This window comes from Hyla sarda, chromosome 5 (assembly GCF_029499605.1).
Source record: "Hyla sarda isolate aHylSar1 chromosome 5, aHylSar1.hap1, whole genome shotgun sequence".
In the NCBI taxonomy this organism is placed as follows: Eukaryota; Metazoa; Chordata; class Amphibia; order Anura; family Hylidae; genus Hyla; species Hyla sarda.
In genome coordinates this window covers 278,698,948-278,724,456 of record NC_079193.1, presented here as the reverse complement: position 1 = coordinate 278,724,456, position 25,509 = coordinate 278,698,948, and the positions used below count along the sequence as shown (strand labels likewise).

At 44.1% G+C, this 25,509-nt stretch overlaps 1 protein-coding gene across 2 annotated transcripts in view; it reads right to left on the bottom strand.

Annotated features, from left to right (window-relative positions):
- The window catches only part of LOC130274032 (meprin A subunit beta-like), a 142,592-nt gene that overhangs the window by 112,142 nt on the left and 4,941 nt on the right, over positions 1-25,509 (bottom strand). The window contains exons 1-2 of one of the 2 annotated variants that reach the window (XM_056521782.1): positions 18,164-18,457; positions 12,572-12,590 (exon numbers count right to left, since the gene is read on the bottom strand). In XM_056521782.1, coding sequence (XP_056377757.1) covers positions 12,572-12,590; positions 18,164-18,232 — 88 coding nt within the window. In that variant the 5' untranslated portion in view covers positions 18,233-18,457. Of the gene's footprint in view, positions 1-12,571; positions 12,591-18,163; positions 18,458-25,509 lie in introns of those variants that run through there. The other variant, XM_056521783.1, reaches the window with a different exon arrangement.

The following is a 25,509-nucleotide window of genomic DNA, read 5'->3' as shown; positions in this document are numbered from 1 at the left end:
CATGAACATGTTAGTGTCAAAAATTTTGATTTTGATTTTTCTCCTCCACATTGCTGCTATTCCTGTGAAACACCTAAAGGCTTAACAAACTTTCTGAATGTCATTTTGAATACTTTGAGGGGTGCAGCTTCTATAATGGGCTCATTTATGGGGTGATTCTCAAAGAAAGGCCCCTCAAATGCAGGGCCGGATTAAGAGCATCATGGGCCTGGTGCTGAGAATTTTTCTGGGCCTTTTTATGAAAATATTTACATAATATATAAAATGAAAACGCAAACGCAAATGGTGCAAAAAAAGCGCAAGCAGGGTTTATTTGTGCCTTTTTTGCGCTTGAGTTGCAATCCACTGATTTTGGCAATACACATGATATGGATGGGTTTTATGAACTGCACCTTTTTGTGAAAAGGCGCAAAAAAGGCGCAAAGCCACTGAAAAGTCTCTAAAACTACACCAGCCCAGACTTAGCTTTTTGGTGTATGTGAAGAGTGAAATTTTTGAAAATGGGACCTGCACAAAATTTATCAAATGGTCTGCTACCTTTTAATAAATTTGGTGCTCCTACACATCACCAGCACACAAAAAAAGGTGTAGAAAAATGTTTCACTTACACCTACAATGATAAATGCCGGCCTATACCTCTGAAATGCAAAACACTATGTGCCCCTCATATATAGTAATAATGCCCCATCCTGTGCCCCCACATATAATAATTATAACCCGTCCTGTTCCCCCCACATAATAATAATGCCCTCTGTCCTGTTCCCCTCGCATATAATGCACCCTGTCCTGTTCCCCTCACATATAATGTACCCTGTCCTGTGCCCCTCACATATAATGCCTGCTGTCCTGCCCCCTCAGGGGGCATTATATGTGAGGGGCAGAGGACATTGGACATTATATGTGGGGACACAGGACAACCCCCCTGTCATGTGCCCATATAATGCACATATAATGCCCCCCTGACATATGTCCCTTACTTATAATGCTCCCTGTCCTGTGCCCCTCACATATAATGCCTCATGTCCTGTGCCCCTCACATATAATGCCCCCTGAGGGGGCAGGACAGGGGGTATTATATGTGAGGGGCACAGGACATGGGGCATTATATGTCAGGGGCACAGGACAGGGGGCATTATATGTGAGGGGCACATGACAGGGGGGCATTATATGTGAGAGGCACAGGATATTGGGTATTATATATGAGGGGCACATGACAGGGGGGTCCTGTCATGTGCCCACACATATAATGCCCCCCTGTCATGTGCCCCTCAATATAACCCCATGTCCTGTGCCCCTCACATATAATGCCCCCCCTGACATGTGCCCCTCACTTATAATTTGCACCACTCACTTATAATTTGCTTCCCCCCCCCCCTTTCTCACACCCGTCACCTTTCTCGCACGCTGCGACTGCTCCGTTCTTGCAGTGTGAGTGAGAGCTGCGGGGACGTGATCTCTGGGCGCCGGCGCGATGATGTGATGTCATCGTACCGGCCTGCCATGGATGGCGTCCCTGCAGCTCTCACTCAAACTACAAGAACGGAGCAGCTGCAGCATGTGAGAAAGGGGAGGGAGTGGTGGAGCGGGACAGCTGACAGCTCCCACTCCACCATGCTATAGTACAGGAGGAGGGGCAACAATATCGGGGGGGGGGCAATTGCCCAGTTGCCACACACCCCTAGATCTGCCACTGGCGTGGAGGTCATATCCGGTGGGGTGAGCTGTGATGAAAAACGTACTGCATCAGCTGCTCTGACTGCCGGCCGCCGCAGCCCGCGAGAGTACAGAGTTGCGAGAGGATTTAAACTCTGTTCTCTCTTGGTCTTGCAGCGTGCACGGCTCCGCTCCTCGGCTGCCTTTTTGGCGGCTGGCTGGGGTGATTTTACTGTAGGGGCCTGGAGCTGAAGCTCCATCAGCCCCGATGTTAATCTGGCCCTGCTCAAATTCACTTTACACTTAAAGGAGCAGTCCAGTGGTGAACCCAGTGGTGAACAACTTATACCCTAAGATAGGGGATAAGTTTGAGATTGCGGGGGGTTCGACCGCTGGGGCCCCCTGCGATCTCCTGTACGGAGCCCCGACAGCCCGCGGGAAGGGGGCGTGTCGACCTCCACACGAAGTGTCGGCCGACACGCCCCCTCAATACAACTCTATGGCAGAGCCGAAGGCTCTGCCATTGAGATGTATTGAGGGGGCGTGTCGGCCGCCGCTTCGTGCGGAGGTCGACACCCGCTATCTGGCCGGAGAGCCTGGCCCCCGTACAGAGAGATCGCAGGGGGCCCCAGCGGTCAGACCCCCCACGATCTCAAACTTATCCCCTATCCTTAGGATAGGGGATACGTTTTTCACCACTGGACTACACCTTTTACTGATCCTTGAAAAAATCTGATTTAGAAGTTTTCCTGAAAATTTGGAAAATTGCTGCTATATTTTGAAGCCCTCTGATGTCTTGAAAAAGTAAAAACATGTCAAATTTATGATGCCAACATAAAGTAAACATATTGTATATGTGAATTAATATGTCATTTATTTGGCATGTTCATATTTCTTACAAGCAGAGAGTTTCAGAGTTAGAAAAATGCTAAATTTTAATGAAACTTTGGAATTTTTCACCAAGAAAATCGACGAAAATCTACCACTATGTTAAAGTAGAATGTGTCACAAAAAAAAATCTTAGAATCAGAATGAAAGGTAAAAGCATCACAGAGTTATAAATGCATATAGTGCCAGTGGTCAAATTTGCAAAAAAGGCTCAGCCCTTAAGGTGAAAATGGGCTGCGTCCTTAAGGGCTTAAAATAAAAGTAACTATGTTAATTACAAATATGTTGTTAATATTGGGGGTAAGATTTTTCAAAATGGGCTGCCAAGAGGATTCAGGCAAAAAAAGCGTGGGAACCACTGTCCTAGACAATAACTCTCTGGGGTTCTAAAAAAAAAATAAGAATTGTTGCTCTACATGAACAGGGTCTAGGCTGAAAAAACATTACCTAGACCCTAAAACTGAGCTGCACCATGGTGGGCAAGACCATACAGTGGTTTGACAGTAGAGTTCCACTCAGAACAGGCCTCACCATGGTCAACCATAGAATTGAGTGCATGTGCTCAGCGTCATTTCCAGTGGTTGTCTTTGGAAAATAGACGTATAAGTGCTGCCAAAATTGTTGAAGTGGTGGGGGCTCAACCTGACAGTTCTCATATCATATGCGCACACTGCATCAAATTTGTCTGCATGGCTGTCATCCTAGAAGAAAGCATCTTCTAAAGATGATCACAAAGAAGCCTGCAAACAGTAGGCATTTTGGTGTCTTCTCCCGTCGTTGACATAGCATGGGTTGGAAGCACCCAGACAAGGCAGAATATTTTGCATTCCCCTGGCCTGTAAATGTAAAAGAATGGCAATGTCTACCTCATACCTCCACACCAGGAAAACATATTACTACTGCTGGAAAACATATTACTGGTTGGCGTATAGGCAGGTAGGTAGGTAGGTGTGCAGGCAGGTGGGTAGGTAGGTGTGAAGGTAGGTAAATAGTGTAGGCATGTAGGTAGGTATGTAGCAGATAGACAGTGTAGACAGGTAGGTAGGTAGGCATGTAAGTAATCCCACCCCCAACCCCCCACCCCTCGAATATAAATCCCACTCATCTTTCCTTCCCACACTGACACCAGGGCTTCCTCTTCAGCAGGACTTCTCCACAGTGCTGCACAGTGCTCTGCTTACCCTGTAGTCTGCAGGGTAAGCAGAGTGCCATCTAGATAGAGCAGGTATTCATTTTATCTGCTGCTGTACAGTACTGAGAGGTGATGTTAAATGTTCCTCATTGTTACTCATTTTGTCTTCTTGGGGGGGGGGGGGGGGGGTGCTGGTGCCAGTAGCTTGCTAAAGAAGCTGTGGGTAAAGATGATGGGCTGGCCAAGCATATCTCCAGACCTACACCTTATTGAGCATCTGTGGGGCATCTTATAACTAGGAGTGGAGGAGCGCAAGGGCCCTAACATGTACCAGCTGCATGATATCGTCAGGCAACCTATGAAGCTCTGGTGAACTCCATGTCCAAAAGGCTTAAAGCAGTGCTGGATAATAATGGTGGTCATACAAAATATTGACACTTAGGCATGTACTCACATTTGTTGCCAAGGTTTAGATAATAATGGCTGTTATTTTGAGGGGACACAACATTAACCCCTTAAGGATCACAAGATTTTTCATTTTTGCACTTTCATATTTTCCGCCTCACCTTCTAAAAATCAGAACGCTTTCAATTTTGAACCTATAGACCCATATTATACTTTGTAATGACATCAATCATATCACCATAAAATTTACGGTGAAACCAGAAAAAATATATTTGTGGGGTGAAAAAAAAAATGCTTGACACATTTTCTAAATTTTAGGGGCTTCTGGTTCTACACAGTGCACTTTTCGGTAAAAATGACACCATATCTTTATTCTGTAGGTCCATACAGTTACAAAGAAACCTAATTTATATAGGTTTAAAATTATAACTACATGCACTAAAATTAGTATGTTTAAAATTGTCATCTTCTGACCCCTATAACTTTTTTATTTTTCCATATACAGGGATGTATGAGTGCTCATTTTTTGCGGTTTCTCAGTACCATGTTGATTTTGATGGGACTTTTTGATCGCTTTTTATACAAAGTGACCAAAAATACACAATTTTGGACTCAGAAGTGGATCGGCCATCTCCCCCCTGCGATCGCGCTGTGTGGGGGGGACCACTGGACCACCAGGGAGTGTTCAAAGGTCCCTTTAGACACTGCTGTCAGCTTTGACCGTGGTGGTCTAAAGGGTTAATAGCCGCCACGGCGATTGCCACATGTTGCCTATTAACGGCAGCCCCCAGCTACAGTAATCAGCTGGGGGCCAGCCGTTATGGCGCAGGCTTGAGTCGGGAGCCCGTGCCATACACTGTTAACAGCACAAGTACGTGTATACGCGTCCTTGGTCGTTAACAGGTTTAACACTGTTATACAGGCTGTGCACTACTTTACATTGTAGTAGAGGGTCATTTCTTCTGGGCCAATCGGCTCTGGCATTAGCAACCACACCCTTCTGAGCTGGTCTTTATAAGGCATCAGTCTGCTTCTGCCTATTGCTTGTGATTACAGCTCATACCGGGAGTCTCTAGTTTCCTGTCTGCTTTGCCTCTGACCTTCTGTGCCTTGTAGTCCGTCTGTCTGGTTTGGCCCTGATTAGCATTTGACATCTCTTTCGCTTAGTGTTTTGGTACTGCGTTACTTTCTGGCTTTCACTCTGGTCTTTCTGATTCTGCTTTGTTGTCTATTTGTCTGTTTGTCTGTTTACTGTATTGTGCTCCCTGGTTTTTGACTTGGTTAACACATTGGCCCAGATTTATCAAACTGTGTGAGTTTGATAATGATATTCCCCCCAGCAACCAATGATTTTCCCCCCAGCAACCAATCACAGTTCAGCTAACAAGCTCTGGTAAAGTGAAAGCTGAGCTGTGATTGGTTCTTTTGGGAAAATCACTCTACTTTTTCTTTCACACAGTTTGATAAATCTAGGCCATTGTGTCCTGACCTGTTCACTGACCTCAGTACTGTGTTCTGTTTATTGTTTTAGTGGGACTGGCGCCCAGTTTTAGAACTGCTGCTTAGAGTGGTTATGCAAACGGACAGGGAAAAGTGTTCTGGGTAAGCTCAGGGCACACTACCTGACAAATCACCTTCAAGAACTTACTCTTCCCTTTCTGATTGATATAATTTAATCCTTAACAGATACCATTGTAAAAAGATAGTCAATTTTAATTACTTCCACATTTAATGTATACATGCAAAGGCGACTACATTTTCTGCCTTCAAGTCAGTTCAACCAACGTAAGTTTATTGATCTCAGTATGATTTATAAAAAAAGTTAATGTTTAAAGAGTACCTGTCATGATCTAGATATGATTTATAATCCTCCCAGTTCACTCCCCTCATCATGATAAACCACTCCCTGCCTTTATTTTTATTATTTTTTAGTTTTCTAACTTGATATTGCTCTGTATTTTCTGCTCAGTCTCAGTCAGATTCACAGACTAGGAAGGGGTGTTCCCCAGCAGGTGTGACATAATCTGAAGCCATACAGGGGAGAACTTCCTCCCTCACTTTTCTATACACAGCTGAGAGCAGTTCAGTGTGAGATGGGCTGTGATTGTCTGAGACTGCACCCCCCCCCCCCATAGCTTTCTGAACTCTACTGTACACACTATATACTGTACTAAGCTAAGGTTTCACCTTCCTTTTATGAGGTTTGTCTCTGCCAGGCTGCCAAAGGAAACAGTCTGCAAGCAGGACTTCAGGCAGGATCAGAAGCGGACCTCTGGTGGCCAAACTTTTAGGGGTTAATTTAACACATAAAGTTATAAAATTTTATTAACCACTTAGGGACCAAGGGTACTTAATGGACAACTGAAGTGGTACACTTTTCTATATGCCCGTGCCCGGACCTCAAAAATAAACAAAATAAACTCATACATACCTTCCTACGAGCCCCCGTTGGTCCGGCACAGGCCTCATGGTCCCGCAGTGCTGACGTCTTTCCACTTGCTGGGGACTGGGACGCCGCAGAGCCATTGGCATATCACCAGCCATAGCGATGTCTCGCCCCGGCCGATGATAGCCAGCCAGAGCTCCTTATATGACAGTGGGCTCAACCTATCACAGGCCGGGGCGGGACATCGCTGCGGCCGGTGATACGCCGACGGCTCTGCGGCGTCCCCGTCCCCAGGAAGTGGAATGATGTTAGCACTGCTGGACCATGAGGCCTGTGCCGGACCAACGGGGGCTCATAGGAAGGTATGTATGAGTTTATTTTGTTTATTTTTGAGGCACGAGCATATAGAAAAGTGTACCACTACAGTTGTCCTTTAAGGACCACAGGCATGCATGCCCATGGAAATTCCAGATCGGGGGCGGGGTTAAAGTTTGGTTCCCCGCTCTGCCCACCCACTGTAGTCCGGGCAGAGCAGGGGAACCATGATGTGACCAGCACCGGAGGTCATTTACCGGCGGCGATCGGCGGGGGGCAGCAGAGGACGGCGATGCCGCTCCCTGGTGCGGCAAACCTACGGAAGCTTGTGAGTTGTGGCCTAGCAACATCTGGAGGGCTACAATTTGTAGACCACTATACAGTGGTTTCTAAACTGTGGCTCTTTAGAGCTTGCAAAACTACAACTCCCAGCATGCCCACACAGCAGTTTGCTGTCTAGGCATTCTGGGATTTGTAGTTTTGTAATATCTGGAGGGCCACAATTTGGAGATCACTGTGCGGCGGTCTCTAAACTGTGGCCCTTCAGAACTTGCAAAACTACAGCTCCCAGCATGCACAAACAGCAAACTGCTGTCTCGGCATGCTGTTAATTGTAGTTGCATACCTCAAGCTGTTGGAAAAGTACATCTCAGCATGCCCTTCGGCGATCAGTACATGCTGGGAGTTGTAGTTGTGCAACAGCTGGAGGCACACTGCTTGGTAACAGAACCTAACTGAAGGTTTTCCAACCAGTGTGCCTCCAGCTGTTGCAAAAGAACAACTCCCAGCATGCACAGTCTGTCAGTGCATGCTGGGAGTTGTAGTTTTGAAACAGCTGGAGGCTTGCCCCCCCCCCCATGTGAATGTACAGGGTACATTCATACGGGCGGGTTTACCGTGAGTTTTCTGCTTCAAGTTTGAGCTGCGCCACAGCACAAACTCCTAGGAGGAAACTCACCGTAAACCCCCGCCTGTGTAAATGTACCCTAAAAACACTACACTACACTAACACAAAATAAAGGGTAAAACACTACATATGCACCCCCTTACACTGCCCCCCCCCCCAATAAAAATGAAAAACGTATCGTGCAGCAGTGTTTCCAAAACGGAGCCTCCAGCTGTTGCAAAACAACAACTCCTAGCATTTCCAGACAGCCACTGACTGTCCAGGCATGCTGGGAGTTTAGCAACAGCTGGAGGCACCCTGTTTGGGAATCACTGGCATAGAATACCCCTATGTCCACCCTATGCAATCCCTAATTTAGTCCTCAAATGTGCAAAGCGCTCTTTCATTTCGGAGCCCTACCGTATTTCAAGGAAACAGTTTAGGGTCACATATGGGCTATTTCCGTACACTGGAGCAATTGTGTTACAAATTTTGGTGGGCTTTTTCTCCTTTTACCCCTTATGAAAAGAAAAATTTGGGGTCTACACCAGCCTGTTAGTGTAAAAAAAAAAATGTTACACTAACATGCTGGTGTTGCCCCATACTTTTTATTTTCACAAGAGGTAAAAGGAAAAAAAGACCACCAAATGTGTAACGCAATTTCTTCTCAGTACGGAAATACCCCATACATGGACGTAAAATGCTCTGCGGACACACAACAAGGCTCAGTAGTGAGAGCGAACTATGTACATTTGAGGCCTAAATTAGTGATTTGCACAGGGTTGGCTGATTTTACAGCAGTTCTGACATAAACGCAAAAAAAATAAATACCCACGTGTGACTCCATTTTGGAAACTACACCCCTCATGGAAATAGGGTATAATGAGCCTTAACACCCCACAAGTGTTTGACGAATTTTTGTTAAAGGGGTATTCCAGGCCAAAACATTTTTTTTATAAATCAACTGGCTCCGGAGAGTTAAACAGATTTGTAAATTACTTCTATTAAAAAATCTTAATCCTTCCAATAGTTATTAGCTTCTGAAGTTGCTCTCTGATGACTCACGTCCCGGGGCGTGACATCATCATTGAGCAGTTAGACAGAAAACTTCAGAAGCTAATAAATATTGGAAGGATTAAGATTTTTTAATAGAAGTAATTTACAAATCTGTTTAACTTTCCGGAGCCAGTTGATAGATATAAAAAAAAGGTTTTGCCTGGAATACCCCTTTAAAGTTGGTTAGGAAAATGAAAAAACATTTTTTTTTTCTAAAATGCTGGTGTTACCCTACATTTTTCATTTTCACAAGGGAAAATAGGAAAAAAGCCCCCCAAAATTTGTAACCCCATATGGGGTTGTAAAGTGCTCTGTGGGATTTTGGAGAGAAAATTTGTCCGGAATTGAAGGCTCGTGCGTTTACAAAGCCCCCATAGTGGCAGAACAATGGACCCCCCCCCCCCTACCACACACACACATGTGACCCCATTTTGGAAGCTACACCCCTCACATAATGTAATAAGGGGTACAGATAGCATTTACGCCCCCCCAGAGGTCTGGCAGATTTTTGGAACAGTGGTCTGTGAAAATGAAAAATTAAATTTTTCATTTGCACAGCCCACTGTTCCAAAGATCTGTCAAACGCCAGTGGGGTGAAAATGCTCACTGCACCCCTTATTAAATTCTGTGAGGGGTGTGGTTTCCAAAATGGGGTCACATGTGGGGGGTCCACTGTTCTGGTACCACGGGGGCTTTGTAAACGCACATGGCCCCTGACTACCATTCCAAACAAATTCTCTCTCCAAAAGCTCAATGGTGCTCCTCCTCTTCTGAGCATAATAGTTCGCCCGCAGAGCACTTTACATCCACATATGAGGTATTTCCATACTCAGAAGAAATTGGGTTACAAATTTTGGGGGGAAATATCTCCTATTACCCCTTGTAAAAATAAAAAATTTGTGCAAAAATAGAATTTTAATGAAATTATTTTTTTTATTTTTTATTTACAAATCCGACTTTAACAAAAGTCGTCAAACACCTGTGGGGTGTTATGGCTCACTATACCCCTTGTTATGTTCCTTGAGGGGTGTAGTTTCCAAAATAGTAGACCATGTGTTTGCTTCCTAAATGCGACATGCCCCTCAAAAGCCATTTCAGTAAAATGTGCTTTCCAAATGCCAAATGTGACTCCTTCTCTTCTGAGCATTGTAGTGCACTAGCAGAGCATTTTATGTCCTAACATGGGGTATTTCCATACTCAGAAGAGATGGGGTTAAAAATTTTGGGGGGCATTTTCTCCCATTACCCTTTGTATAAATGGTAAATTTGGGGGAAAAACTGCAATACTGCTGTTCTGACACCATAGGGGCTTCCTAAATGCGACATGCCCCCCAAAAAACATTTCAGCAAAATCCCATTGTCGCTCCTTCCCTACTGAGCCCTCTACTGCGCCCGCCGAACACTTTACATACACATATGAGGTATTTCCTTACTTGAGAGAAATAGGGTTACAAATTTTGGGGGTCTTTTTCTCCTATTACTCCTTGTAAAAATTCAAAAACTTGGTAAACAAGAACATGCGAGTGTAAAAAATGAAAATTTAGAATTTTCTCCTTCTCACTTTGCTGCTATTCCTGTGAAACACCTAAAGGCTTAACAAACTTTCTGAATGTCATTTTGGATAGTTTGAGGGGTGCAGCTTCTATAATGGGGTAATTTATGGGGTATTTCTAATATGAAGGCCCTTCAAATCCACTTCAAAACTGAACTGGTCCCTGAAAAATTCAGATTTTGAAAATTTTGTGAAAAATTAAAAAATTTGCTGCTGAATTTTGAAGCCCTCTGGTGTCTTCCAAAAGTAAAAACATGTCAACTTTATGATGCAGACATACAGTAGACATATTGTATATGTGAATCAATATAACATTTATTTGGTATGTCTATTTTCCTTACAAGCAGAGAGCTTCAAAGTTAGAAAAATTTACCACTATGTTAAAGTAGAATATGTCACGAAAAAACTATCTCTGAATCAAATTCATAAGTAAAAGCATTCCAGAGTAATTAATGCTTAAAGTAACAGTGGTCAGATGTGCAAAAAATGCTCTGGTCCTTAAGGTGAAAATGGGCTTAGTCCTTAAATGGGCACTGTCACCAACATTTATTTTTTTTGATATGTTGTAGTACTTATGAACTACAAAATATCTCTAATATAGTTTCATTATTTTTTTTTTTTATTAATATGGTGTAATTTACGTTTGAAAACCGGCCACTAGGGGTCTCCCTCCTAGTGGCCGGCTGCAGCCTGGCGTGATGTCACGGCTGAATTTGGACTGATGCCGGCCGGGCATCGATCCTTATTCATTCAGCCTGCGCTCGCTCCCTGCCTGTCAATCAGAGGGAGCGAGCGCTGAGAGTGCATTGGCTCCCTGGCCTCACACACCGGCACCGCCTCCCGGCATACGCCGCTGCTGCTACCTCAGGAAGGACTCAGCACAGCACTTGGGTATGTCTGATTTGGGTGGGGGTGGGGGGATTTTAGCGCCCAGGGTGGGGGGGTTTGCATAGCGCTCAGCAATATATTGCTGTCAGCGGGCGGGGGTTAGCACAGCGGCCACAGCGCTATGCCATAACAAATGAATTGCTTTCAGCGGGGGGGGGGGGGGGGGGGGGGGTCACCACAGGGTGCCTCCAGTTTCACCACTACAACTCCCAGCATGCCCTGACAGCCGATAGATGTCAGGTCAATCTGGGAGTTGTAGTGGGAAAACAGCTGGAGGCACCCTGTATAGGTGAACTAAGGGTGGAAGTCCCCCCCCCCCAGCAGGCATCAGTGACGTTGTGCCTGCTGGGGAAGTCTGCCTGGTAAGTGAGCCCACTACCAGGCAGACAAATAGGCATTTCTAAAATAGTAAAAAACTCCAAAGTTGAGTTGTTCTTTTCTGTCTGGCCACAGTGCTCTCTGCTGACACCTCTGTCCATGTCAGGAACTGTCCAGAGCAGGAGAGGTTTGCCATGGGGATTTGCTCCTACTCTGGACATTTTCTGAGACAGACGTGTCAGCAGAGAGCACTGTTGTCCGACAGAAAAGAACAACTCAACTTCAGCAGCTGATAAGTACTGGTAGGATTAAGATTTTGTAATAGAAGTAATTTACAAATCTGTTTACTTTCTGGAGCCAGTTGATATGAAAAAAATTTTTTTGACAGGAATACCCCTTTAATTGTTCACTTTTTAATACAATGTTACTTCAAAAATTCTGTATCTTTTATTATCTTTCCAATAAATCTTTTTGGGGTGGAGCTTAGTTTTTATGATAAAGGGCTCCAAATTCCCTGCTTACCTTCATACCTCCATAGAGTTAAATTATAACAATTTACCTGAGGCCACCTTAGCGCCATAGTGGACAGTTTACTACAGTTTGTCTTACTGTAAAGTGGCTGTCATTATTAAATGAATCAGCACTTAGAATTTGGAACCTATTAAGGTTATAAGAAGAAACAAGAAAACATTCTCTTACAACAGTTAGCACAACCTTCACTTATCTTCACTTATCTTCATACTTTATGTGTTTGGGATGGGTTTCCTCTATAAAGTTATGTTCCACCCACTCATGCTCTCTTTCATATAGGTAGACTTTGTATCCATTACCTAGATGGTATGCCAGCATTCAATCTAAAAAGGTATTTTTCTCACACAGACTGAAATATTTTTTTGTTGGGGTATTTTAGGATCTTCATTTCATAAGTCAGAAACTCTGACATGCTATTGACTCAGAGATCCAATAAAGTATGCAATTTTTTAGACCAAAGCTGCATGTTCATTTCAGATAGCTTTCAGATATACAATGTGCCCAACCCTTCTCTCCACTGACATCTGCAATTGGTGCAATATAAATTTATAGGAGACTCACCTATTTCATCTTGTACAGGCTGAAAAAGAGAATAAACATTATTCTAAGGATATCATACACAAACGTACTTAGGCATCATTCACATCTGCCTCAAGGATTCCTGTCATTCTGCTCTCTAATAGGAGCAGAACAATGATAATGATGACTGTGCTGAATGCACTTAAAGGGGTTATGCAGGAATCAAAAAACAGATCATTTCTTTCAAAGACCACTCCCTGTCTGTCTCCAGGTTGGGTGTAGTTCTGCATCTAATTTCCATTGAAGTGAATGGAGCCAAGTTGTAATACCAAAACCAAAGTGGAGACAGACAGGGAGCGGTCTTTGAAAGAAATTGGGTTTGTTTTTGATTCCTAGATAACCCCTTTAATGACAGAAACATGGGGTGCACAATGGGTTTCATGGAACAATGTGGGGTCTGTTGAGTTTCTGAAATAGTGTCTGGTATTTAACTGTATATAGTTAATAATGTTTTATTAGGGTACATTCCCACACAGCGTATTTGCTGCGTATTTGCTGCTGCGTATTTTATTTTCTCTGTTGAAGTCAATGGGTAGGAAAATACGCAGCACCAAATACGCAGCAAATACGCAGCAAAATACGCCGTGTGGGAACGTACCCTTAAGCACAATTTCGAACTGGATTTGTTTGCTGGTATTTTTCATAGAGCCTACTAGCAGAACTAACAGATTTTTTTTGCATATTCTGTATTTCATTTTTTTTGGGATAAAAAAAAAAGAGATAAAATTCAGGAAGCACATCATGGGATTCACTTTTAATGTAAATAGTGGTAGGGAAATGGGGTGAAGAAGATGAGAAATATATATATCCCTAAAGAAAGAACTACCAAAAACCCTCTGTGCTTCAAAATCTTGCCAAGTTTATCTGTTCTTTTATAATAGATAAGCCATGAACATTAGATCAGCAGAGCATCCGACTCCGGCCTCTGACACCGATCAGTTTGAAGAGTGCCTAAGCTTCTTTGATGTTAACTGCTTCTCGGTCTTGCACTTGCTATATTATTAGTAGTCTGGGTACAAGGAAATGCAACATTGTCCTATTTCATTGAATGGAACATTTCCCATCTCCACCAAAAGTACAGCATCAGCAAGGATATGCACAGGTAAACAGCTGATCATAGGGATGCTGGGAGTAGGAGCCCCACTGAGGCTGCGACATCAATTTTAAAAGACAGATCAGACAATGTATTTGTGAAGCTATTCTAGATATTCTCCGATCATGTGTCTATTTTTGTCTATTTACAAGATCTGATTTGTCTTTGTTTTATTTAATCACGTCTCTCTGGAACATTACTTGCTAAATCTGTAGGGGACATTGTATGTACTACTGTGTTTCCTTTTCAATTTAGGTAAACAAATGTTTTACCTTACACAATCTGAGTGATTTATAATTGTTTTTTATAGGTTTTTCTTGCACTAATGCCATGTTGGATTTCCTTTCTTCTCTTCGTTTGGAATTCAATATTTTCAAATTTCACTGTTAAGCCGATAAAGGTCCAGCACCTTGTTTTTTGCGCGACCAGTTGTCCTTTGTAATGACATAACTCATTATATCATAAAATGTATGGCGCAACCAAAAAACACTATTTTTGTGGGGAAATTAAAAAGAAAAACGCAATTTTGCTAATTTTGGAAGGTTTCGTTTTCAAGCCGTACAATTTATGGTAAAAATTACGTGTGTTCTTTATTCTGAGGGTCAATACGATTAAAATGATACCCATTATTACATACTTTTATATTATTATTGTGCTTTAAAAAAATCACAAACTTTTTAACCAAATTAGTACGTGTCACGATGCCGGCTGGCAGGTAGTGGATCCCCTGTGCCAGAGAGGGATGGCGAGGACCGCGCTAGTGGACCGGTTCTAAGCCACTACAGGTTTTCACCAGAGCCCGCCGCAAAGCGGGATGGTCTTGCTGCGGCGGTAGTGACCAGGTCGTATCCACTAGCAACGGCTTACCTCTCTGGCTGCTGAAGATGCTGAAGATAGGCGAGGTACAAGGGAGTAGGCAGAAGCAAGGTCGGACGTAGCAGAAGGTCGGGGGCAGGCGGCAAGGAACGTAGTCAGGGGCAACGGCAGGAGGTCAGGAACACGGACTAGGAACAGACTAGGGAACGCTTTCACTAGGCACTAAGGCAACAAGATCCGGCAAGGGAGTGCAGGGGAAGTGAGGTGATATAGGGAAGTGCACAGGTGAACACACTAATTGGAACCACTGCGCCAATCAGCGGCGCAGTGGCCCTTTAAATCGCAGAGACCCGGCGCGCGCGCGCCCTAGGGAGCGGGGCCGCGCGCGCCGGGACAGAACAGACGGAGAGCGAGTCAGGTACGGGGACCGGGGTGCGCATCGCGAGCGGGCGCCACCCGCATCGCGAATCGCACCCCGGCTGGAGGCGGAACCGCAGCGCACCCGGTCAATGGATCTGACCGGGGCGCTGCAGCAACAAGGATGAGGCGAGCGCTCCGGGGAGGAACGGGGACCCGGAGCGCTCGGCGTAACAGTACCCCCCCCCTTGGGTCTCCCCCTCTTCTTGGGGCCAAAGAACCTGAGGAAAAAAAACTCAATTTTTCCGTGATGAGGTCCGATGCAAATTAGGAGGGGTTCTGTGTGGAAACGTACGAGACAGTACAATCTTTTATTGTAAAAACAATAGATGTAGAGGGGTCTGGCGAGACTGGACACAGGAACGTAGAACCTGTTGATGAGAGAGGCCAAAAAAAATTTTCCTGCAGATCCGGAATCCAAGAAGAGCATAGTAGAGAAGGAGAAGGTAGAGGCAGATATCCGCACAGGCACAGTAAGGCGTGGAGAAGCAGAGTTGACATCAAGAACTGTGTCACCTTTGTGCGGAGTCAGCGTACGTCTTTCCAGGCGGGGAGGACGGATAGGACAATCCTTCAGGAAGTGTTCGGTACCGGCATAGTACAGGCAAAGATTCTCCATGCGGCGTCGTGTCCTCTCTTGAGGTGTCAAGCAAGACCGGTCAACTTGCATAGCCTCCGCGGCGGGAAGCACAGGAACAGATTGCAGAGGACCAGAGGAGAGAGGAGCCGGAGAGAAAAAACGCTTCGTGCGAACAAAGTCCATATCCAGGCGGAGCTCCAGACGCCATCCGGAAGAACGCATGTCAATGCGAGTGGCTAGATGAATGAGTTCATGTAGGTCAGCAGGAGTCTCTCGTGCGGCCAGAACATCTTTAATGTTGCTGGATAGGCCTTTTTTAAAGGTCGCGCAGAGAACCTCACTATTCCAGGACAACTCGTAAGCAAGAGCACGGAACTGAATGGCGTACTCGCCAACGGAAGAAACACCCTGGGCCAGGTTCAGCAGGGCAATCTCGGCTGAAGAAGCTCGGGCAGGTTCCTCAAAGACACTTCGAATTTCCGAGAAGAAGGAGTGTACAGAGGCAGTGACGGGGTCCTTGCGGTCCCAGAGCGGTGCGGCCCATGACAGGGCTTTTCCAGACAGAAGGCAGAACACGAAAGCCACCTTAGACCTTTCAGTAGGAAACTGGTCCGACATCATCTCCAAGTGCTGGGAACATTGCGAAAGAAAGCCACGGCAATACTTAGAGTCCCCATTAAATTTGTCCGGCAAGGACAGGCGGAGGCTAGGAGTGGCCACTCGCTGCGGAGGAGGTGCAGGAGCTGGCGGAGGAGAAGATTGCTGGAGAAGTTGCGACTGAAGTTGGTGCGAAATGGTGGACATTTCCGACAGCTGACGGGTTAGAAGGGCGATCTGTCGGGCTTGCTGGGCGGCCACCGTGGTGAGGTCAGCGACAACTGGCAGAGGAACTTCAGCGGGATCCATGGCCGGATCTACTGTCACGATGCCGGCTGGCAGGTAGTGGATCCCCTGTGCCAGAGAGGGATGGCGAGGACCGCGCTAGTGGACCGGTTCTAAGCCACTACAGGTTTTCACCAGAGCCCGCCGCAAAGCGGGATGGTCTTGCTGCGGCGGTAGTGACCAGGTCGTATCCACTAGCAACGGCTTACCTCTCTGGCTGCTGAAGATGCTGAAGATAGGCGAGGTACAAGGGAGTAGGCAGAAGCAAGGTCGGACGTAGCAGAAGGTCGGGGGCAGGCGGCAAGGAACGTAGTCAGGGGCAACGGCAGGAGGTCAGGAACACGGACTAGGAACAGACTAGGGAACGCTTTCACTAGGCACTAAGGCAACAAGATCCGGCAAGGGAGTGCAGGGGAAGTGAGGTGATATAGGGAAGTGCACAGGTGAACACACTAATTGGAACCACTGCGCCAATCAGCGGCGCAGTGGCCCTTTAAATCGCAGAGACCCGGCGCGCGCGCGCCCTAGGGAGCGGGGCCGCGCGCGCCGGGACAGAACAGACGGAGAGCGAGTCAGGTACGGGGACCGGGGTGCGCATCGCGAGCGGGCGCCACCCGCATCGCGAATCGCACCCCGGCTGGAGGCGGAACCGCAGCGCACCCGGTCAATGGATCTGACCGGGGCGCTGCAGCAACAAGGATGAGGCGAGCGCTCCGGGGAGGAACGGGGACCCGGAGCGCTCGGCGTAACAGTACGTCTATAATCCCTTTATTTTGATGACCTCTAACTTTTTTATTTTTCCGTATAAGCTGCGGTATGGGGGCTCATTTTTTGCGCCATGATCTGTATTTTTTTTTGATACCACATTTGCATATAAAAAACTTTTAATACATTTTTAATAATTTTTTTTTAAATAAAATGTATTCCTTCTTTTTTCCTACAGTTTCCACTTATAACCAAGTGGCTCAAAACCCAAATTCTTAATATTTATGTAATTTATGCAATTATTTACTTGTGTCTCTCCATGTTCTATTGTGAAACTTACAATCTCTATGAGGGACATTTATCAATGTTTGCTTATGTATTCTTTTTTTTAGTAATTTTTTCCTTACTTTTTTTGCTTATGTGCGACTTATTTATCCACTGGTTTCAGCCTGTTGATAATTTTCTTTCACGTAAGCAATTTTTCCTTTTTTACTTTGGTAGTAGCTTTTTCTGCTCCATGTTTGAGCTGGAGTAAATTTAGTCAATTTTTAACGCTGTTGTGACTTTTTTTTGCGCAGTTGCGACTGTCGCAGTTAATAAATACCTGACTACCCGTAGTCCATTTTAAAATTATTACTACATAGTAAATTTTAGGAAAGCTTGCTTTTCTCGCTTTCCAGTCAAAATGTCGCACGAAAAATTGAGTAGTCGCAGTTGAGACAATTTTGCGACAATTATAGTAAAGAAAACCTGACTAAACCCGTTGATAAATGTCCATAAATGTCTTTTTTGCCAGATGTGATTCTAAGCTGGTATATGGAGACAGCTGCTGATCATTTGGAATAAGTAATAGATTAAATGCAAAATAAGCTGGAGGCTGTGTTCACGTTTACTTAATGTTCTGTGTGGCCATTTACCTCAGTAATTGGCTACATGGCACACTACTGCTATGTGTGTACACAGCCTTAAAATTATGTTACCAAAAAAAGGACCATTGTTCTGCTACTATAAAAAAAAACACCATGGTTCTGCTACTATACAGATATTACACAATTTTGCAGGTTTTATAAATCATACTTACCAAGGAATGCGCATATGACAAGACAAGAAGCAGTAATAGAGAGAAAGCCATTGCACCAGTATGGAACATATTCTGAGTAGTCCCTTCCTTTATATAGACTTCTCTTAGACTTTACCCTTTCGGCTATGTCACAGTTTACATAAATACTACAAAATATAATTTGTAACTAGATGATTCATGGCAATAATAGTATAGAACCCCTCTACTAGAGTTTTAAGTTCCTGGTGAAATAATGGATGATGACATAATTCAAGTTGTATCATAAAACTTCCTTTCTACAGGTAGAAGGTTGTATAAAACTGCAATATGAAGCCAGAAAATTGAGTATATGCAGAGAGACTGTGAAATGTATTCTAGATCTCATCAAATAATAGTTGTGAAATTAAAATGGATAATGACTGATGTTTGTCCCCATAAAAAAAGGATTCATATAGATTTACTCACTAATAAAACAAAAAAAAACAGTACACCATACAGTGACAATATAGAACAGTCTTGCTTAAATCATTGCATGTTCTATGTTATCTAAGAGAATGGGCCAGGGTTTTGCTATATTTGTTACCATACCAGCTGTTATGGGCTATAGTTAGTCCATAAAAGATTGTTTAGGTGTTTGTTCTAGAGATTCCATTTCAGATAGGAGGTCAGACATTTTTGCTTTCATTCTTCGAGTGTGCTCTATACATCATGATCCCCTGATGACAAACTTCTATTTCATTCAGACCATGAAAGGTTCTTCATAATAATAGTTGCAAAAATCTGGTTGTCATCTAAGCTCCCAAGACCTGATCTTATTATGGAAAAGGTCATCATCTAAGCAGCCATGCCAGCCCCTGGTGGTGTCATAGGGGAAGTCCATGAAATATAAAGCATGATGCCATCTGATAGTCTTATTGATTTAAAGGAGAACTGTAACCAAAGGATAGGAGACGAGTTATAGATCACAGGGGATCCGACTGCTGGGGCCCCCCCCTACGATCTCCTATACAGGGCCACGGCAGTCTGCTGGAAGCACCCTGTCATATCCTTCCGATAGGGGATAAGTTATATTGCACTACAGTTCTCCTTTAATGATAGATGACAAAATAGGGGGAACCAAACTTGATTTATTTTGTGAAATTGATAATTTTTCTCAGATTTATTGCTGATTCAGACTTCCTCATTTAAGGCAATGAGGAGATTCTTCACTAAATCCCTCGCATTTCAAACACAAAAACTGACATGCTATGGATTTAAAATCCACATTGGCCCTTATTTACTAAGAGTGGAGTGTAGGTTTTTTTTGTGGGTTTTAATTCCCTGCTATTTGTTTTCCACGGTATTTACTAAGGTTTCCCTACATTTTCCACTTTCCCTACACTTTGCTTTTTTTACACATGCTCTGATCTGTCTAGTTTTCCTCAGCTCAAATCCACCACATTTTATGTGGAAACCTTAGTAAATATGTTGTTTTTTTGTGAAAATTTGGGGAACACGCCCCTTTTCGGAGACCACGCCCCCTTTCACAGCGGCCATGCCGCTTTTTCGGGTTTTCTTAGCAAAATGGAGAGTTAGTCGGGGTTTTTTCAATTCTGGTGCAAAATCTGGTGCAGACAGAATTTCTGGCGCAATGCGACAGAATCTGGCACACAACCCGACAAAACATCTCGGGTTTGCAATAGTAAATGAGGGCCATTTTATGTCAACTTCAACACATATTTCCTACATACTTCTTCTGCCATGTGTGTATAAGATAATTTTATATAACATTGAGGGGAGTTTATCAAACCATTTAGACTCTGCTTTTATGGTCTAAATTTGCCGTATGAAAAGTCACAGGGAGGCCTGTGTAACATTTTCTGAGACATTTCATTTAAAACATTTACATTTCATTACCATAAAGTGTTTGTACTTAAAGCACTTTGTGCAGTGGTCACTGATTTATCATGTGCGACTTTTTATGAAATGTCACACAAAAGTTGCACAGGCCATATTTAGAAGATATCACAGGGCAGGTCAACCCTGCCCTATAGAACTATTGAAATGGCTATATGCGACAATGGTATTAAGGTGCATGCAACATTTTATGCAATTGTCGCACGGCCACCACTTCTCTTTGAAATTTAACCAGAATGAAGTAGAACTGTTCTGTGGGAATTCATCAAAGTCTGTGCCCCATTGGCTAAATTTGGCACACGTCCGCCACTTCCATTTGTGCTCTGAACAAGTTAGAAACTCACACCAGTCTTCATAAATGTCCTTCATTGTTCCAATAATACTGCACAACCCTGTATGCTTTTCAATACTGCTCTTAAGATATCTTCTTGCTTCTTAATATGATACCTTCCCTAGATATAAGAATGAAAGCATCTCCTCTTTTCAGAAAGTCTCTTCTATAAAGACATTCTTCATGTGTAAATATAGCTCCTCCATGTCCCCCTGCCATTTTGTAAGTAGTCCCATTGAGGAATACATACTAATTTCCAACTACTGCAGGATTATTGCAAACAGGCTTATTATCTGCAAATAAACATAATTTGTTTATACAAAAAGAACCTTCAGATTCAAGACATTTTAAGTATTGTAGATTATATGCTGACCATAACATTATTGCTAGAGTGCTTTGGCTTATTTCTGCAATTGTTTATAACATGTTTTTATGTTTACTCATGCTTTCGGGTTTGTCTTGGGTTGCACCCCTCCCCATTTCTATTGCAGCTGCACCTAGGATGTGGTTACATCAGTGGAGGCCAGGCAAAGTACCTGTTGTTGCCCATCCGCACTCCCTGCTCTCATATACTGTCTCCCTGCAGTGGAATAAAAGCAGTGGCTACACCTGGTGAGTTCCCCATTTCATTCCTGTTATGCGATTGCTACAGAATTGTCATGTACTGTTTATTAATGGGTCTTCTGCTTTGAACAATTCCATTTTGTTGAAAGGTTTCCCAGCCTGATAATACACTGATGCTGACACATTCTTTGTACCTGCTCTCTCTTCCGGGTAATATATGAAAAGTAATGTGTCATGAGAAAGTGCCTTATTGTTTAAATCATGTTAACCATGGGGGAATTTTTTCATTGTTGCTTTGGTAAGCGAATTCTGTGGACTACGATGACCCACATTTTATTGGTTTAATATTAATAAAATGGCTAATGAGGGCTTGTGGGGGAGTGTTTTTTGGAATAAAAGTTTTTAAAAAGTGTTGTTTTTTTATTTACTTTACAGGCTTAGTAGTGGAAGTCATCTTACAGTCTGCATCCCGCCCCTGGGAGTGGACATCATGTAGCTGTTTCAGTTGTGGAACTGTTGTTGCCTGCTTGTGTTTGCCGGGGGACAGGAAGTCTGGGCTGAACCGATGACGTCTTTCCCGCTGGCAGCCATTTTGTTGAAGCCTCATATAAAAGAGACCATGCGGCCAGCACTCTATAGTCCGGAGAGCAGCAAGATGGCGTCGGAGCAGAGGAAAGTTGCCGCGGCCGCAGCGCAACTTTTTCATGAATTAGCTGAAGCTGACCGCTTGCAGCAGTTGTCCCTTGGGGCCGAGGAGGCCTGTGACCTGCCCCCGCTTCCAGAGAATGACGAGTGGCCAGCCACTCTGAAAAGGGATTCACCATGGACTTAAGCGACAGCATCGCCGGTGAGATTGTCCCCTAACAACAGATAGGGTTCCTGGGCGGAGATCGCAACCGAGGAGTCGGATGTAAGTTTAACGGCCGAAGCCGCATTTTCTACGCCTTCTTCCTCCTCCAGCTCTGACAGGGAACCCCCAGTGCAGAAATCTGTTCCAGTTAGCGGACGCCCGCAGTCACCTCCTCTTCCTCAATGGGTGTTCGGCGGCCTGCGCTCATCCAGTACATGTGGGACCATGTCCTCCCCCTTCCAGGGAAGTCCCATCCTCCGGTCCCCACAGTACAAGCTGAGAAAGCCCGCAGAGAGGCTGAAATAGCCGGCACTATTGAGACGCTAAAAGCCCAGCACAGAGAAAAATATGGGCCTAAACGGTTGCCCTATGAAGTTCAAGTAGAGCAGCAGCGGGATACTAAAAGGTTGGAGGCCCTATATATATGCAGGCTGGATTATCCATGAGAGGGTGAGCCACCCTTGGAGTGCCGACGTACCATCATTGTAAAGTTTGACAAAGTACAGGGCTTTGGTACCCTCCAGGACTGCCGGCATGGAGGGACCATACTAATCAACAGAAGGGCCGTTCAGCGGGACTACCTACCGACCAAATATCACTCCCTAGAGTGAGGGGAGATAGTGGAATACACCCCAGTGAAAAGTGTGCAGGGTGAATGGGCAGCAGCCATAACCAGGCCCAAAAATCCCACTCAAATACCCTTCACATACTTTCCATCGGACGACTGGGATGCAGATCCCCATGGAATTCGGCTCATGAGGTTGTCAGAGGCGGCCTGCAGAGAAGAAATGTTCAAGTCCAAGGTACCCATCATGGTGCCTAAGTTCAAGAAGAGATCCAGTTCAACGTCTTCTCTAACAGAAAACGTGCCCAGGCCTACTCCCTCTGAGGAGGTGAGGCCTGACCAATGGGCACCAACGTATGTGCCTAGGCCTACTCCAGTCCCGGAGGGGTGGCCTAATCAGCAAGCACCGACCGATGTGCCGCGGCCTACTCCACCTAAGGAGGTGTGGCCGAACCAACCGCACCTACAGTTGTACCAGTGGCCTCAGCTGCTGAAGTTAATGTTGTGGTCAATGTAAATCCGACCATGGCACAGTCCCGACTGACCCATGTAGCCTGGAACACTACTGTCAACCCCGTGAGGGAAACCCAACCTTGTGCTCCCAGATATATATCACAAAGCAGGAAGCACACCGACAGGTGAGGTTGGGAATCAAGAAGATCCAACTTCTAAAAGTATTGTTTGCATTTTACTAACTGTACGGTACATTAGTACCTTCTTCTTGTTCCAGGTTCATCAGTTTTTGAAACAGTTCAAGCCAAGTGAATGGCCGGACTATGCCAAGAGTTCTACAGTTTAGCAACGCAACCACCTTTGTTCCAGGCTCCGGCCGAGAGACTCCTTGCTTGAGGAGATCTTATTAAGTTTTGTGCCCGGCTATAGCCGTGTTCCTAATCAAAGACTTCATAATGTAGGTGGACTGTGGAGCCTTACATGCACCCTTGCACTCAAACTATCAGGTAAATGTAAACAAATAAACGTTATGCTTACCAAAAATGTAAAGATGTAAATGGTTTACTGTACAGATGTACAAAATGACTGTACAGAAGTATAAAATTCTTGTACAGAAGTAGAAATACAAAATGTAATTAAATAAATTATATAAAGGTGTTATAGTGTTTCTACTTAGGTACTGTCCCAGCTCCACTGGGAGAAAAAAGAAAAGCTACCTTCCCACTAATGACAAATACCAGTTAGATATCAAGACTAACTTCATACATGTACTTAAAGTTCAGTACACATAAAATTCAGTACATACAAAATCCAAGTAGTGTACATCTACAAAGTCTAGTGCACATAATTCACTAAATTCATATATCTATCTCACAAGTTAATGTGTATCAGGGACTGTAACTTGTTCTATACCAGTCCATACCACTGTTATGCACAAAATGTCATGTACTAATGTGTTCTTCTTGTCTCCACGTGTTCAGGATGCTTTTGTGGCCAGAAAGTATTCCTGTAGCTAACTAAAAACGCACATATTCAGATAAGGTAACAATATGTGTAAATGTTATCAAAACAAAGAGTTCTAGGGGTAAGTGTGTAGTACCGATAGACAACAGAAGCTAAGGCATTGGACAGAAAGCCTCAGGCAACCCAATCTGTAACCAGTGTATAACAAAGGAAATAATGAGTGGTATAATATTAAATGCATATCAATGACATAAATAATAAGTAACAGTGAGATAATGTCAAGTATGTAGTAGCATTGTAGTCATTATACATACCACATATAGCAGTCAAATGTTAATAAAATTGTCAGTCATAGTCAAATGTCATTCATAGTCAAATGTCAGTCATAGTACAATGTCAGTAAGATTGTTAGCTATAGTCAGATGTAATAGCTATTCATAATTCATGCATAGTCATTAGAGATGCATAATCAAATAAAATAAATAGGCCTATACTAAAGAAAAAGGTATTGAGATAAAACATAACATAATGGTCATGTTATTGAGGAATGGTAATATTTAGTGAGTCTTAAGAAAAAAATCTAGTCCTTATCATTCTGTTCCATCTTGTTTGCGAAAGTTACAGAGCATGTATGGACATTCTCAAATGCACAGAGACTCTATATTTCTTATTATTATTCTACTGTTCTTCAGCCTGAAATGGGACATTGTGATTAAATGCTTCAGGACTGCATCTGGCCCCATGGCCACTTCGCTCCTCTCCTTAAGGGGACAGATGTCAAGGGCGACTCTTATTAAGTAAGGGGGTTTGTGGTGTCCCGGTACAGAGCCTTGTCCTATCCCCTCCTTAAGTGCCCTCACGAAGAGTCCCTTGAGTCCATAGGGCTCTCCTGCAGGGTCCCCCCCCCCCTGCTCACCTTCTTGTTGTTCTATTTTAATGCATTGTATATATTGTGTATGCATCGTCAATATGTATAAAGTTTGTACAAGTGTATAAAAGTGCCATGTGAACCACTTTCATGTGACATACCCAGAGTTCCTTGGGTACAGGACCTACAGGCTTAGCAACCAATGGGCTTTAGTCCAGCCCCCTAGTATATAAAGGGCTGTAGTCTCTATTCTCACTCTCTTGAGACCTGAACCTAAAGAAAGCATAAACTCCTGTATGCTGCAAATTCATCTCATTTAGGCCAAAGCCTAAAGAACCTGCAGCCACTTCAAAACATGAGTTACCAAGCTCTCTACAAATCTAATGACTACTGTTAAGCTAAAGAACATATTAGTAGCACAGTGGCCTGCATAAATATCTTCATAACTACAAGTCCCAGCAAGCCTGTGAGGTATCCTGTGTCCCTGCTGCCTCTGAAGGAACTGCATAATTGTAAAGATTGTTTTCCTAAGTATTTGAAGTAAATGTTCCAGTTTATTCAGAATCCCTGCTGTGGACATTCCTTTATTCCAAAACCGTTTTTGGGTTGGTTGACGGCAGTTACCATACCGGAATAACCACATCCTGGCGTCAAGAACACTAAGGGGTTAACATCATCTTGCCCCCAGGGTTAATACCACCAGACCCTTCTACATACCGCAACACCCCAGTCACCACATATCGACTGAAGGTCAAGCCAGTTTCCACAAGAGACAGAAGATTATGAAATGACTCAATTGTCAATCGGCTAAAAGACTAAAACACAGCAAAAAAACATATAACACATTGTACAGGTAAAGTGCAAAAGACAAGAAAAA